Below are 16,700 nucleotides of genomic sequence, written 5' to 3'. Positions count from 1 at the left end.
GGTCTGCTTGTTTGGTTTTGTAGAACGTGTGGGGAAATTAGAAGGAATCGTGTGACTTAATGATCCAGTCAAATCTTACACAAAGAACCCATAGATTTATGAGGCAGAAAATGAAACTGAGGAATTGATGACATTTCATCAAACTGTTGATTATTTTCACAAATTATTACACTGCAGTCTCACCACAGTATTACTGAAAGCAAGGCAGTTATGTATGTGTTATTGATTTATATTAATGCAGTTTTGTGTTTAGTGGCAATCATAAGGGTGAAAGAAATATTTCAGAGTTTTCCAAAATTCTGGACCTGTCACGCGTGTGGCATGGATTTGAAGAAAGTAACTGCAGGCGCATAACCTGTGTGTCAAGTTTAAGAACAATGTATGTAAAAATTGTGCTCAGTGTAGGGAACAACCCGTGCAGCGCATGTCAGTTCTTGGATTTCTTCTAAGCTGCATTATACAAGTGGATTTACTTGTGAAGAGAGAGAGATGCAGCACAGCAGGATTGTGTGTTATAGTGATCACTTCAAAAACAGAAAGCCAAAAATATTGACGTTTTCTTCTTAATGGCCCAATCAAGCTGATTGCAAGATCATTGACAGCAGAGATGATTTCACTTCTTTGGCCCCTATTATACTGTGTTACAAAATGGCAATTATTAGAAAAAAGCAGCATCCTCAAAGGAGGAATTTTACATGATAAAGAGCAGGCACACCGAGAAGGACCTCAGAGAAAAAAAAAACATTCCCAGTGCGATTGGCCATATATAATAAAATTTCTATCACAGGTTAGAAATGATAAATTAAAGTTCTTCACAGTTAAAAGGTAGCTGTTTACAAAACTGCACAGCTCCAATAAATAGAGCAAAATTGGACTGTTAATGAGAACTGAGAAATATGTAGCACTGCAGCACACAGCCTTCTGGAATGAAGAATTAATTTGTTCTGGCCTACGTCTCCATTTCTTCAGTGATTAACACTCAACACTTTTCTGTGCTTTAAGCTCATTAACTAAAACTTGGCACGAACTGTGGAATGAGAAAAAGAAATATCTTGTTTGTTAATCATGTTGCCTTTCAGTCTATATTTCAGATAAATATACACTGAAAGGTATACAACTATTTCAGATAAAGTATTTTTTTGTATTCATAATCCCCATAAAGTAAAAAAAAGGCATATGAAACTTAAATCTGATGTAGACCTGTATTTTTGTTTACTTTTATTCTAGGCTTTCTAGGCTAGGATTCGGAGCTTTAACATTTCCCTTGAAAACGCAGGTGGCAAATATAAGGTTTGTGCTTCCATCATGTAAGAGTTTTAACAGCAGGTTCACCAACCTCTCCAGCTTTGGAGTATAGGAAAATATACCTACAGTATGTGTTGAATCACTGTAGCTATTAGTTTTAAAACCACATCATTTGTCTCAGCTCTTTAAATGAATTCTTGGTTTTGCATTCTTTGGCTCTGAAAAAATGAGACATATTTAAAGACTTTTCATGACTGGCCTAAATCAAATTTCAACCTAACATAAACACAAATTAAAGAAAAATGCAATTTCATTTGGATTTACTATGGGAAGAACTGAGACACCTCCAGGCAAGCAAATGGTTGCTGGGTTTGTAATTTGTGAGGTTGGTCTAAGTCTTAATTCAGTCTGGGCTGAAATTTTTATCTTGAGTAAGTTGCACGTCATCAGCTTTTGTAATGAGACATTGGCAATACATATCACTAGGAAATGCTGCATGTGATTGACTGTCATATTTAATCATGTTTCATTTTCCACAAAATGAAGCATCTGTCATTTGTGGAAGCTCCATAAATAAATCTTTGGGAAGATGATTATATTTTTTGAAGCTCTTTCCTTCTCTAGTCAAGAATGATGTAACAGTGTCGAGGTAATTAGCTATACTGTTCATGGGGGGGATGTCTTCTGAAGGTTTCTTAATTTAACTAAATGAAGGAAAAATTGAAAAGTATGAGTTCATGAGAGTCTGGGGAACAATACTTATGTAACAGTCTGCAGTTCATTCCTTTAATGCCTTTATAAGCCTTTCTGAAAGTCTATGTTCTGTATGAATAGGCTTTAGTGAATTTTTATCTGTTGCTTCGTTGTTTTTCCAGTGTGAGTCTGGAACAGTTATGTAACCAATAGTACCAGCAGTCCAAATATCATTTAAATTACACTATGTCTCTGTGTTCGCACTCAACGAGAGGCCAATACGCGATATGTGCTGCTCACTGATTAATTGAATTGCCATTCAGTTAACGGGTTTATCTTTTTTATACAATCCCAGCACAGAGCATATTTATTGTGGCATCTTAGAAAACGTGTTGAACCACTCCTTAAGAGTTCTGTACTAATCTGTACATTACCCCTGGTTTCGGATTAAATTAAAGCTGAGCTGATTTGACCCACCACAGATTGGGGGAACATCTGGAAACACTAAACTTCCAGGTACCTTATTAATTTAAAGAGTCAACCAGCAACAGTGAACAAAGCTAACATCCCAAAACTGCATTTTAACATGTGAATGTCGCAGCCAATCAAAACCAAGAAAACGTTTTACAATCAGAGTTTTGTAAACTGCATTATCTCAAGCAGATAGGTTAGCAGGAATATTAGTACCCTAACATTTTAGAAGATGCCCACATGAAACAGCATGCCATAGGGGAAGATTGTGAAAATGAGCACATTAATATTGTACTTATAGCATTGAAACCCAAAAGAATGGTGCAAGGAGCTAAACTCAGTCTCTTTATCCAGTATCAGCCTTGTGAATATTGTAATGCATAATAAGTTCTATCTTCTGTAGCATGAGTTAAGGAGGTTCGCATGGGTGTCCTGTTTCCATCGGTAACTGCAAATTGAAATTGAGACCACTAGTGTCCTCCTTGGTTGAACAAGTCTAATCAATAGTGATAGTTTGGATAGAAAAAGTCCTCTGTGCCAGAAGAAAAGAGTGTTTAAGAAAAGGTTGCAGTATAGTGTCAGTAGGGGATCAGTAATCCATTGTGACAGGTTGGATCTACTGTGGGACAGCTCTCCGTAGGTACAGAATTCTGTCTGCAGAACTACTGGCAGACCTTCTAAAGAAGAGACAAAATTGATTTCTACAACTTCTGCCAGCTTGTAGAGGTGGGAAGGAGGAGGGGGATTTAAATGTTAACTACTTGAGTAACAGCCTTAAATTTTGTCATGCCCTTTGTACATCAGATTAGAAAATAAAAGAAATGCATCACATAAACACTGCTTCCATGTTCAAGCAAGGCAGGAGATTAATTCTACAAAAAGAGCAGTTACAGCATTATACAGAAGAATTGGTGATGTTGGCCTTTTAAATATATATTCCACCAATTTGTAACTGACAGGTGCAAATCACCTTACTCATTTGTTAAAGATGTGAATACTGAGCTCTTATTTTATATATAATGTTAGAATTTGGTGTTGCCAGTTGGTCACCAGTACTTTGCCCACAAGATGAACAGATAATTGACAGGCTATGTAAGCCTGTTTCTGTTTCTTCTACATGTAAATTAGGTTGACAGCTGTTTCAGCCTAAGCTCCAGAGCTAGGAATGGGAACAGTTATGTAATGCTTTCTAGCTTCATTTATATCCTTGATTCCCTGAGTGCAGTTGCTTGGGGGAGGATTCATGTATTGTCCTGCTAACACATTGAACCTTTTCTTGACCACCCTTTTCGGGACCTTTTCCCTCCCAATTCATTGACAATCAGGGAACAAGAGCCTGTTTTTTGTACAAATTGCTAATGAATGCAAATAATACCTCCTATTAACTTAATAGGTTTAGGGTTCACATTGGTTAGTTTTGCTGCCTACAGCTATTGGATCTGGGATTGAATTCCAACCCTACAGTACCTTCTGCACGGGGTTTGCATGTTCTCTATATGTCTACATGGAGTTACTCCAGATATACTGGTTTCCTGCCACATCCCAGTGACATGCTGCCGAGGTATCTTTCAGTTGTCGCTGTGTGCTTGTTTGTGTGTTCAGTATGTATGCATACCCTGTGATGAACTGGCATGCTAGCTTAGTCTCTAGTCCCAGCTTGCTTTCTTGGTTTCTGGGACAGGCTCCGGATCTCCTCACCTTTTTAAACTTGCCAGGTGGGAAACAAACCAAATATACAAGTTACAGTGCCAGAAAAACAAATTGTGAACCCCCAATATAATCGGGAATTACAGTTTCTTAAAATTATGTATTGTTTTTTAAGAAAACAAAAGAGTTTCCTCCCATTATTCTCGTTTCTTTGGTTAAGGTGATCACTTTTGTACCCTGAAAGTTAAATTCCCAAAGCAAAGACTCATTTCTTCTTTTTTCTGTCAAAGTTAAGATAAGATCACTTTATTAGCCAGATACAATCTCTTGGATTTTCGCATACCCCAGCTTGCTCTTCATGAGACGCACAAACATACAAACAGGGAGAGAAGCTTGGGGTCAGAGTGCAGGGTCAGCCATTGTACAGTGCCCCTGGAGCAGTTGGGGTTAAGGGCCTTGCTCAGGGGCCCAACGGAGTAGGATTCCTCTGCTGGCCGCAGGATTTGAACTGGCAACCTTCCACCCACAGGTACAGATTCTTAGCCACAGAGCCACCCCGTTACCTGTGCTGTATAAAAGTGGAAAAAAGCTGATTCTTGGCTTTTTAAAGAAACTGAATGCTTAAAGATCAATACTGCCCATGCCTCTCTCATGCATATTCTGTGCCAAAAAATGACCTTTTTAACAAGAGTTTTACTGTCTCTTCAGCATAATAAATATTTCCTGACTTAAATAGAATTTAGATCAACAAAAAATTATATGCTATGTTATCCTGGCCCATGTTACGTCTTCTGAAAATAAAATTGATTGCATTAAAAACTAGTGTGCATTTGAGAAGCCATTGTCTGTGTTATTAAGATGAATTGGTCCCTATGTGTTCTGTTGGCAGACAGTGGGCAATCTGCCCACTTCAAAGCTAATTAATAAGATGGGCTATTTGCCTACACTTTTCTTACAGAGAAAATCGGGTACATAATTTTAAATTTTGGTGTCTAAGACCACTGAAAATCAGATTTGTTTTAAGGAATTGAACTTTTTATAGTGAATTAAAAAATGTAGTTTGCAGCTTAAATGTTAAGGTACTTCAATTTAAAGAAGAATTTTTGGCAGTGAATGATTGAGTCTAAGATCAAAATAGAAAACAAAAAGGCTAAATCATAAGACTGGAATGAGTGATGATTTTCTTCTCTAGCAGTTTAATGGTATTAAAATCTTGAGCCAAAAGGTTCCACACACCTCTGTACCATTAAAACATAATGACTAATACTGCTGTCTGATTATCTGACTGAAAAATAAGAAAAGCATTGTAAAGATTTGATAATTTTTTTCTCCTGTGGAGCTCTACGTTTTAACAGCAAGCTCTTTTAACATAGAAGAAAAAGACTGAGGCTTTTACAATGCAATGATAAAAGCTCAATGTAGATGTAGATTACAGTTGCCTTTTCTCAATTCATTCACCTGTCATCGATAGAGCTCCTACATTATAACCATTTTACCACTAACAGAAGATGGAAGAGCTGTTCTTGCTGCAATAGATAATGCTTTAATGCCTTTAAGTTATCTCTCTTTGCCTTTGTGATTTTGGGTGAGTACTAACAATTGTGACACTTAGTTAATGGTTCTTTGATAAAGTCATTTTAGGACTAAATAACTTCACATTAGTAAGAAACAAATGGAACCCCTGGAAATAACTCTATACAAGCAGTTTTACACTTGATGTGTCCAAAGTCTATAATGCCTAAGGTGCCTAAGGTGTGCCTTGACATATTCAAACCATGATTAGCAAGGAAAACTACACCAGTTTTGTAAATGTTTTTAAAATCTTACAGATGAATGATATTATTAAACCATATGGATAAGGAAGATTTTCTAGATAATGATTTACAGGTTATTCACTCATGAAATAATTAGTTAGATCTGAACAATTCTAGAAATATTTCAGACAATTACTACTTGTTACTTATTACTTCTGTGATTCCATATTTGCAGCATTTCAGACAATTATGCACTGCCTGGACTACTGTGCTATTATGGACTGTCTACCAGTAGCTTAAGCCATCTCATCTTAGTCACTAAGACACAATAGTTTTGTCTGTAGAAGTAGTCTTAGCAGACCAATGGAAGCACAATACAACATTCTGAGGGTTGGTGGGAACATTCCGAACAATGTGAATGACTCAGCCGCACTCTGTGAGAAGCACGGTCTACAACACCAGCAACCTGTCATTGCTTAGCAGAAAGCAGTGATTATTGACACCAGTGCCTGTATAGCTAAAACTTTACAAATAGTGTATTTAGATTCTTATTCCAACAATTTCTTAGATTTTTTTTTTTCCTGTGGGCTTTTCGTTAGGGTAGCTGAGCCATTTCTGACAAAAAGGCAGAGCTCGAAAATGCTTTTTAATGGCCTCAACTTTTATCTCTGTGGGAGCGTTCCTGATTGTAGTGAACAGTTGCCCTCTGTATAGCTGTCAAATGGTGTAGTTACAGTGTCAATCAAAACTGTAACATGGATTTCCGGACCACAGAGTTCTTAGATGCCACTGTGATAAAAAGCCACAGAGCTGTGACAAAGGAAAAGGAACGTTTAAAAATATGTAATACAGATTGCTGTTATTTAGTGTTTTTCAACACAAGTATCCCGGCATGTTTTGAAAGGAAAGTTACACAGCAGTGTGCACTAGTGGTTAGGGCTCTGAACTGGAGTGTCATTAGTTCAGAGGCAGGGTAGGATGCTGCTGTGTACCCTTAGGTAAGGTATTTCACTCGCATTTCTCCAGCAAATGCCCACATGTATAAATGCTTTCTTTCAAGGTCATAATTGTAAATGATAATTTTGTTCTTGTTTTTTTTATCTGATTAAATAAACAATTAAAAAATATATATAAATGTTGAATTGATGATGTTTCAGAAGTGTCTGCCTTTAATCTGAGCTCTGAAAAAATACTTTACAATGACCAGCCCACAAAAGAAAGCTTAATTATGGTTTTAATAGGATGACTGTAAGTCAGGGTAAAAACTGATTTGTATTTCGTGGAATCTGACATTATAATGCTCTGTGGTTAGCAAAACAAGGTCAGCAGAAAAAAAAAATCAAATGACATTCTCCTAGTCTACGGTATGATGCAAAATACTCAAGATTTATTGCAGATCATATGAGTACTGAAAGTCCCTTTTGTTGTATTGGTATATGTAATCAGACTTAAAATATCTTTCTATACAACATATGTATGTACGTTTTTCCTGCTTGATAGGATGTCAGCTGTTTTACAAAAGGTTTATTGAGGAAACCTCCTACACTGTAATCAGTAGGTCAGAAATTTCTCTCTCCAGTCAGTTGTTTTTATTCAGACATGCAGGATGTGGGGCTGAATATAGGTGGTGTAAGCAGGTTTCAAGGTCAGAGAGTATAGTGAAACCTCTGTCACTTTCTTGAAGGCGAGAGTGAGGCAGACTTGTATTCTCTACCACTGTAACACTTGATTTAACATGTTGTTAAGATGCCAGAATGTTAGTCCCATTTAACTGACAGGTGATCATTGTTATTTTTTGGCTGTGATATCCTTGTAAAATACATCTAAACAGCATCCTCTGGAGTCAACAAATTTACCAAAAATCTTGTAATAAGTCATTTTTTTAAATTTGTATTGCCACAATGCTACTTGGTCGACTGGGCACCCTGTCCCAGCGGGGCCACCACTTTAGGATTCCTGGTTACAGTCATGGTTGGATTCAACCCATGTTTGTACAGTATCAGCGATCTCTGGTCTTTAGGGCCTATCCTGTGCTCCAAATAAGTGGTAACGTTGCTGCACAGTTTTTGGTTTGATGACTTTTGCTTATACCTTACATTCTGACATACTGTCAGCAAATTTCTTTACTTTGGAGAGTGCTTTTTCCAAACTGTCAAGACGCTATATTGTGACCTTTGTCTAAACTGCATCCATTGCCTTTAATTATTTAACAACAATAACTACTACAACACCTACAGTTACAGTTACAAAAACAACTACTACTACTACTATTATTATGCAAAGGAACAAGTAATAGGTTTATTCCATGATGAAAAGAGAAGAGAGAAAACACAATGTTTTGCCTTCTTCAGGCAGGCTTCACAGCTGAAATGTTGTATTTTCTCTCTTTTTTTTCTGTAATAGGCATAAACCTATTACTTGTTCCTTTGCAGACTACGCATGCTGACGCAGCTTCCCACCTGAACTACTACTACTACTATTATTATTTACTTCGTTCCCTTTGTGATCTAGGATGTTACTTTTCCTCTGGCTGTTTTGTGCTTTTTTGCAGGTACTTTACTTCCACACTTCCCTCAGGCACCCCAGTGTGGTGGCCATTGTGGAGGTGGTTGCCGTGGTACCGAAAGCGGATAGCTCACATCAGGCTCTAGGCTGTGGGTTTGGCATCTTGCGGCTCTTCTCCAGCCAGACAGAGCCAGGGGAGACTTCTGCTGCCAAACAGGACAAAAGGTGCTCGTAGCCTGTTTGTACAATGAGGTGAACTTCCATTTAAAAGAGATGTGCTAAAACATTGGGAACGTAATAAGCAAAAGGAAAAAAAAGTTTAAGACCACTTAAGACCACATTTCAAATTCATACTCTTCAGACAGCAATGGAACAAAACAGATCCATGCAGGTCGTGACAACACATATAGTATTGTGTCACAGAAAAAAAACGCCATTACAAATCATTGGAATTAATACGTATTGTTTACTGAATTGCACTGATTTATCCGGGACTTATTTTCACATTCCTTGAACACTAATTAATTGTAGTGAAGACGAAGTGATCTGAACCAGGTTTTCCATGATTCTTTTTATTGCAAACTGTGTATGTTCCATGTGTTAGTCTTCTAACTTATAACTGAAATGTCTACACTGTTTGTATGCAAACTATTTTTTCTACGTGATCATTTTATGAAGTGTTTTTCTTCTCACTTAATTTTAATATTAATGCATGCAGATTACACAATTTAGGCACAGTGTGAATCCTTACAAGCGTTATTTGTGGATTGTAATATAAAAATTCAGTTTCAACTTTTGGAGTTGGAAAAGCAGGTCACTTTAAGTATTTAAATAATTAATATATATTCCTTCTACCAATGAAAAACAAACACTGTCCAGACGAAAATTATTCACCATTCATGTTAGATCCAATGACACATTAATTATATTTTGTGCAGCATTTCTCTGTTCACATAAACAGTGTTTTAGAGACTTATAGTAAACTATATAAAAGCCAAGTATTCCACATTCTAATTTGATCACATTTGTATTGCATTTGCAGGGCATTAAGGGAAAAGCAGGCTTTCGTAAGAACATGAACATAATAAATGAGAGGAGAGTATTTGCCAATCTAGCAATGACAAAAGTAAGAGAGTTTACTCAGGAGAACAGGTTTTCTTATTAGTTGTCATGTAGCTCATGTTTTGGAACACAACTGCTGAATGGTGCAATGTACAATATAAGCAGCCAAAACTCTCTGAAAGAAAAGTTGAAGATAGTGGTAAATTATCACTTGTCCTAAAGTTCACCCAAAATCCAGCCCTGAGTGCAACAAATGTCTATGTAGTGTGGGAATGTTAACCTTAACCCTAGCTGAGGTCTCAACAGCGCAATTCTGCAATGCGTCTGTGAAGTTCTCAAGTCTTCAGATTTTAAAACGTTGCTCTACACATAACCAATAACATTTGACAATCTGACAGGTTCTCCGTCTGTAGGCATAAACACTTTATTCAATGCTTTGGTTTTATCTGGAAAATAATTAAAATCAGCATTGCATATGCAGTGGAATATACAGAGAATGAAATACAAAGTAAGCAAATCAGTGAAAAGCTCATTAGAAAGCTATACTGAATTCAGGTATTCCTTTGTATATAGGAATTTCTTTACTACTGATGTACCAGACATACAAAATTGAAAACAATACATTTCTTTGCAGAATCATCAGTTAAGAATGATATTAATGTATCACTTTATTTTGCTCCCACAGGTTGAATCTTTATCATGGGACACCCAGGGTCTTGCTTCATCCTGCACTACATGACCCCTTTGAACGTAAGCTTGTTCACTTTTTCCATAAATTCCAAGAGAGAATGGTCAATATCCACAGCAATAATGAAAGATGTGGAACGTCATAATAGAATTTTCTTTCAGACTTCATGCATGTCCCTATCACATTCCAAAATGTTTGTTGCCCTCAGAAAAAAGAATCTGAGAAGTCTGAAGCTAAAATTAGTCATTTTATTAATTTAAAACTGAAAACATTTACATTACAGTTAGAGATTAGGTTTTCAATTAAAGTTTAATTTTTAACTTTTTAGGTTTCAACACCTTAGACGGTGATTCAGATATAAGCCAGCTCTTCTCGATTGGTCCTCCTGACATTTTTGTCTTTGGGATAATTTTACACCTGTTTTCACTATCTTATAGTGAAGTAACTTACAGCTGAACTATCTATCTAACCGTTTTCTAAGTGATGCATCTAGTACAGGCTTGCAGGAGAGCTGGAGCCTATTCAAGCAAGCAAGAGGCAAAACACAGACACACACACACAACAGGGACAATTTTCTCAGAAGCCTATCAGCCTATGACCGGTATGTCTGTGGACTGTGGAGGGAAACAGGAGGAAACCCAAGCAAACATAGAGAGAACATATAAACTTCATGGAGATAGCATCCCTGGAGCACACACACCTGCCATCCCAGCACTGTGAAGAAGCAATTCTCACCACTGTCCCAGCATGCTGAGTACCAGTGTAACCATCAGACATGCAGGAGTGAAAAACAAAAAACTCCATAAGGAGAAAAATGAATCTCTGTGGGTCCAAGGCCAGGCACTAGCTGTGTGAGGTGAGGTAGTATGTAGTGAAAGTGGTTTCGTTTTTAGAAGAAATTAATCTAAATTCATTTATATTCCATTTCAAGCCACAACTCACTTATTGTAACTACATGATAAACTGACCACAAAGACCAAGCTTTTGGAACAAATCATGGATAAAATGGTATAAAGGCAGAAATCTGGTGAAACATTTTTTGAGTGCAATGAAGTCATTCAATCAGAAGCATGTGTAACATACCAATCAGACACTACACTAGGATCCTACACACTTTACTCACAAAAAAATCAATCTTAAACATTATATGAGATATCCTGCAAACATGCAGCTGAAGATTGTGTGGTGGATAATAAAGGCAGAAATCTGGTGAAACATTTTTTGAGTGCAATGAAGTCATTCAATCAGAAGCATGTGTAACATACCAATCAGACACTACACTAGGATCCTACACACTTTACTCACAAAAAAATCAATCTTAAACATTATATGAGATATCCTGCAAACATGCAGCTGAAGATTGTGTGGTGGATAAGTCATAAATTGACCGTTTTGGTCTAAGTGCAAAGTGTTATATCTGACTGAAGTGTAGCACAGCATGTCACCCAGTGTGCTCGTCCCAGCTGTCAAGCATGGTGGCAGTAGCATCATGTCCTGGTGATGCTTCTTCTGGGAAACGTGCTAGGATTTTGGAAAACATTGAGGTTGCATCCAAGAACCTAAAACATGATCGAATATTTATGTGGACAGTGACCTGAAGCACAAAGCCAAAGGTCTAGACAAGAAGTCCCAGTCAAAGTCCTGACTTGAATCCAACAGAAAATGTATGGTGTGACTTGACGATTGCTATCCTCAAAAACTTCCCTACTGTTCAATGCTGATAGAAACATATCCAGCACTCATGGCAGCAATTGTTGCTAAAGGTGCTTCTACCAAATACTTAGGTGGAGGCTGAAAACCCAATCAATACATTTCACTTTGCATATCTTCTTTACGGATTTTGCTTACATTCAAACACCTTCATATAAAACACTTACCAAAACAATTATCAAATTTTGAACATTGCAGCTTTAAATAAAATGTATTTGAAAAAATATATACATTACTTGTAGTTCATCTGAATTTGATATTGTTGGCAGGAGAGTTTTGCAAGACATTTGAAAGCTCTTGACAGCTTCAGAACTGAAAAAAACAAATCCAATAATTGCATATTATTAGTTGGAAAAAAAGGGTTCAGTGTGGATGTCTTTAGAACTAGGGTTGGTATTCTAGTAGAAATACCCAAATCAGACCTAATCTTTTTCTAAAACTTTTATTGAAATTTAAATTTAGATTGGTATGTATTTTATGTCTAGTTAATTAAGTCACCCATAAAAGTGTATACGTTAAATGCAGGAATATTCCTAAAAACCAGTTTAGCTGGAAAATAATGTTTTTTTTGTTTTTAGGTATTGTTAGAGTGGCTGTTATGGAAATTAAACAGATCTGTGTGGAAGATTGTTCGTGATTTTTTTAACACATTAGTGTTATGCGTTTTGTTAATTTGGACTGATTCACACCACTGCAGCCATGACATATTGGAACCAGAGAGAAAGGGCATTTGGCAATTTGTGGAAGTCGCCTCCACACTTACTCAGACAGCACGAAGCACAACTGTCACACCTCTGCCTCCCAAACTGTTTCATTTTGTGTGAAAAATATTGTGACACAAAACCCTGTCTTACAATGTGAAAAACACAATTTCCAACCTAAATAAAATGCTTTTGCAATTGCATTTGCATTTGAAATATTTTTGTTTGTGTTTGTGTCTGATATATTCCAAGAGAAACTTATAAAGATAAATAGATTGAGACTTGTTCTTGTTTGGCTAAGGCCTAAATCCACTGTCCTGCATCATTAAGTGGATTCCTGTAATGGAAAATACTCTACCAAAATGATCTTCTAATGGCAGTTTGAAGTTATACTATAAAACAACATATCTGCCACAGCTACATTTTGTGGATGAGCAACTACGGCAATTTATGCAGACAGAAAGATACACCGTTTCTGGTCTGATAAATCACAGTACATTAAAGAGATCAAAGCAGCAGTACGTCTGTAACATAAACTTCTGTTTTTGGCAGAACTGAAATGGCCAATGTGACAGGAAAAATTGTTTGAATTATTTTGAGTAGTGGTGATATGAATATGAAATTTGAGAACTGCTCTAAGGATATCCTCTAGATGTACCATTGTACTAAAACTGTAATTTTCAGTTAATTATACAGCTAATTTACATTTGAAATGGAAAACGATTAGAAGAGCATCATAGCTTATGTGAGTGTGTTTGAATGCTTTATGCTTCAGTACACATTTACAGTGGCTTACCTGTAACTAATATAGCCATTTAAAGCACACTTATCATGCCAAAGCATCTTACTAGGATATATAAATATCTCTTTTCCTCTAATACCAGAATCCCATGAAAATAAATAATTTTGGAATTAAAGATACTATATTATTTTCTGTGGTGTCTGAACATGCACAGCCTACTGCTGTCCGCTAACCCACAGTTTATAGGCATTTTTCACTTGTCTGCTTTTATTCTGCCTTCCATGCTCTTTGTGTGAGATTTAAAAAAAACCTTTAAAGTGGAAGAAGAAAGCACAATGTCTTGCTTCAGTATCTATAATCCCCTTTATTGTGTAATTTTATGGAACAGCACTGAACATTTCAGCTTGGATTGGTGTAGCCCTACCCTGTGTGAAGAATAAAAACAGCTTTATGCCATGCCAGGTTTTAGCGAAAATATGGATGATTTCTCTTTTGAAGTCACTGTATGCAGCATGAGCAAAAGAAAATCATAAATCATGGCCTTCTTAAGGAGCTCACACACCTGCCATAGGTGCTTCCAAGACCTCCACCCTTTTATTTGCAAAGCACTTATCCTCAAATCCAAGATCCACACTTCTTCTTGGGATAAATATAATCCTGATGATAGAGGCTAATCATTACATAGTGTGTGCTTTGAGTCACAGTCTCCTGTAAGTCGGTTAGTTTATTTCTGTTGTCTTTTTTTTTACTGAAATTGCCCATGAGTGTTTCAGACTTCATTTTAAACCAGCGAGGAAATGAACTGTGAAAGAAAGCAAAACAAGGAAAAGAGAAGAAAGGCATTACAAATTGCCGAAACAAGTATGAAGTCTTATAATGATATTTAAAACTTTTTGTTTGGGAAAATGCAAATGTAAACCTTGGAGAGTTTAGAAAATATGCTGAGACTTGCTAATGAGTTGTTTTATAAGCAGTCCTTTCAGCTCTCCACAGTATTGTAAAGGAAGAACCGTCATTGGTTGGTCTGAGGTTTTTATTGCACCTTTTGGTAATAAATTAGTTCCTTTTTTAATTCCCATTCCTTTAGGCACATCTATGCTATGGCTGCCTGTTGTTATTTCCTGTTTAATGATTCTATTTATCTTGGGAAAGCACTGGTTTTGTTTAAAATTCTTTGAGAATCTGTGCAGTGTTGTTCCTTCAATAATGGATCAGCCACTTGGGTCAGAGGATCGCTACATTTTATTAAAATGTAATGGGCGATGTTCTTGCTCTCTCACTTTTCTTCCACGGTAAGTACTTTGGGGAAAGTTATTGCTTCCCATAACGAAGTTTTCAAAAGCTTTGGGTTATCTATCATGCTATAAGTCCTGCTAAGAATTTGCCATAACCACAGACTGAATTTTGGGTTTGTTGCAGAGACATTTGAGTCTTTCTGACATTGAGACCTTCGTTTACCTCTAAGGAGTTTATATTTAACTGCCTTCCTCAGTTTTGAAGTCTTCATTAATCACTAAGTTTTGGTCACGTGGACCACTTTCCTGACATAATAAGCCAGCGATTACCTCAATGTGACTCAGGAAAACATGAAATGCTCTGAGGTGTTAAATGCTAAAATATCGTAGTGCCCTTTATAATTAATTATATATATATATCTTCAGCTGTATGCAACTGTATGGTCAGTATATTCCTGTCATAATATAATAAATATTCATCATTCTTACTAGGCCAGGGATTCATGTCCCAACTGAAGTGTCTCGTTTAGTCAGCAGCCATATCAGCCTGCAACTCACAACTGGTAGCCCATTGAAGCTCAGCAGGTGTGAGCCTGGTCAGTACCTGGATGAGAGACCTCTTGTGAAAAACTAAGGTTGCTGCTGGAAGAGGTGTTAGTGGGGCCAACAGGGGGGCGCTCACCCTGTGGTCCATGTGGGTCCTAATGCCCCAGTATAGTGACGGGGACACTATAGTGTAAAAAGGCGCTGTACTTCGGATGAGACAACCGAGGTCCTGACTCTCTGTGGTCATTAAAAATCCCAGGGCTTTTCTCTAAAAGAGTAGGGGTGTAACCGCGGCATCCTGGCCAAATTTTCCATCGGCCCTTACCAGTAACGGCCTCCTGATAATCCCCATCTATGAATTGGCTTCATTACTCTGTTCTCCTCCCCACTAATAGCTGATGTGTGATGAGCGTTCTGGTGCACTATGGCTGCCGTAGCATCATCCAGGTGGGGCTGCACATTGGTGGTGGTGGAGGGGATCCCCATTAAATTTAAAGCACTTTGAGTGGAGTGTCCAGCAAAGCGCTATATAAATGTAAGCAATTATTATTATTATTATGTTACACTCTCCTAATGTGTGGAAAATGAGGACTGTATGCTGTGCAAGATTATTTTGAGAGAGTAAACACTGTAGATGCAAAACCTTGAGTGAATGGCATTCTTGCAAGCTCTCCTTACCACATGCACCACAAGGAATGCAGATGCATTTAGCCTTTTATAGGTTTGCAATTACAAAGATGGTTGAGGTGCTTATTTTCAGTTTGTCTGGTGTTTCAATTCTGTATCTGCTACAGAACATTATGTGCCTCTTAACTTTTGAAATAATCATATCTGGTTGTACATGTACACACTCAAGGGAGAATTTATCTGCACAACAGAATCTGCATTTCCCAAGTGGTCAGGTAGGGTTTTAAATAGTTTATGAAACCCTTATTAATAAATGAATTGAAAGATGTTATGTGGAATGGTTAAGATATCTCACAGCATCATTATTTCAAAGTCACTAAAAAGTGTTCTTTTGCAGCTTAAATTTTTAACAGGGATATGGCACTAATTAAGTTCTTAGTGTCTGTTGGGTATGGAGTCTTGGAAACCTGGTCTTTCTGGTCTGCCTTTCATGCCACTACACACATCAGACCAACAGGGCTCTCTGAGTTTGTTTCTACGAAACTGGGGGCCATTTAAAGCTAGGCAGATTAAAGAAAATGAACTTTTCAGCTTTAATCTGCTCTCTTTACACATGGTCAGCACAGAACGCCTGAGTGTGTCACTGCAAATAACTATATATCTGCAGTGGTAATTGCCCTGTGTTCCAGCACTGCCATTTTGCTGGCAAATGAATCAGCACACAGCAAAACCTGTCAACTTCCCAACATCATCATGCTTTCTTGTACTAGTGTTTTTTTTTTAAATTTATAATAACCAATTTTTCTCCCCTTCAAGTCACAGTAGTGCAATCTTACATTTGATTTATGAAACTGTACCTTGTAAATGTAACAGGCAGACATACCTATTGTTTTAACTTTCTGCGTTGTGCTTGAAGAATGATTGGAGTGTTCTTCATGGGCTGACTTGAACAGATATGTGACAAAAGTGATGAAGCAGTAATGGGGTTAATGAGTCCTGTAGTAGGAGCGAAGGGGAACTGACAGTCTCCCTGATGAGAGGTGTGAGTGCTGCAGTGTGTAGGTGTTGAAAAGA

General features: G+C 37.3%; 1 protein-coding gene across 4 annotated transcripts in view; it reads left to right on the top strand.

Moving 5' to 3' along the window:
- nphp4 (nephronophthisis 4) overlaps nt 1-16,700 on the top strand; it is a 128,239-nt gene that overhangs the window by 18,831 nt on the left and 92,708 nt on the right. For all 4 annotated transcript variants that reach the window (XM_015337161.2, XM_015337163.2, XM_015337160.2 and 1 more), the window contains exons 4-5: nt 8,362-8,540; nt 10,063-10,127. In XM_015337161.2, coding sequence (XP_015192647.2) covers nt 8,362-8,540; nt 10,063-10,127 — 244 coding nt within the window. The remainder of the gene's footprint in view (nt 1-8,361; nt 8,541-10,062; nt 10,128-16,700) is intronic.

Source organism: Lepisosteus oculatus, chromosome 25 (genome assembly GCF_040954835.1).
Source record: "Lepisosteus oculatus isolate fLepOcu1 chromosome 25, fLepOcu1.hap2, whole genome shotgun sequence".
NCBI lineage: Eukaryota > Metazoa > Chordata > Actinopteri > Semionotiformes > Lepisosteidae > Lepisosteus > Lepisosteus oculatus.
This window is presented reverse-complemented; position numbering and strand designations above follow the sequence as displayed.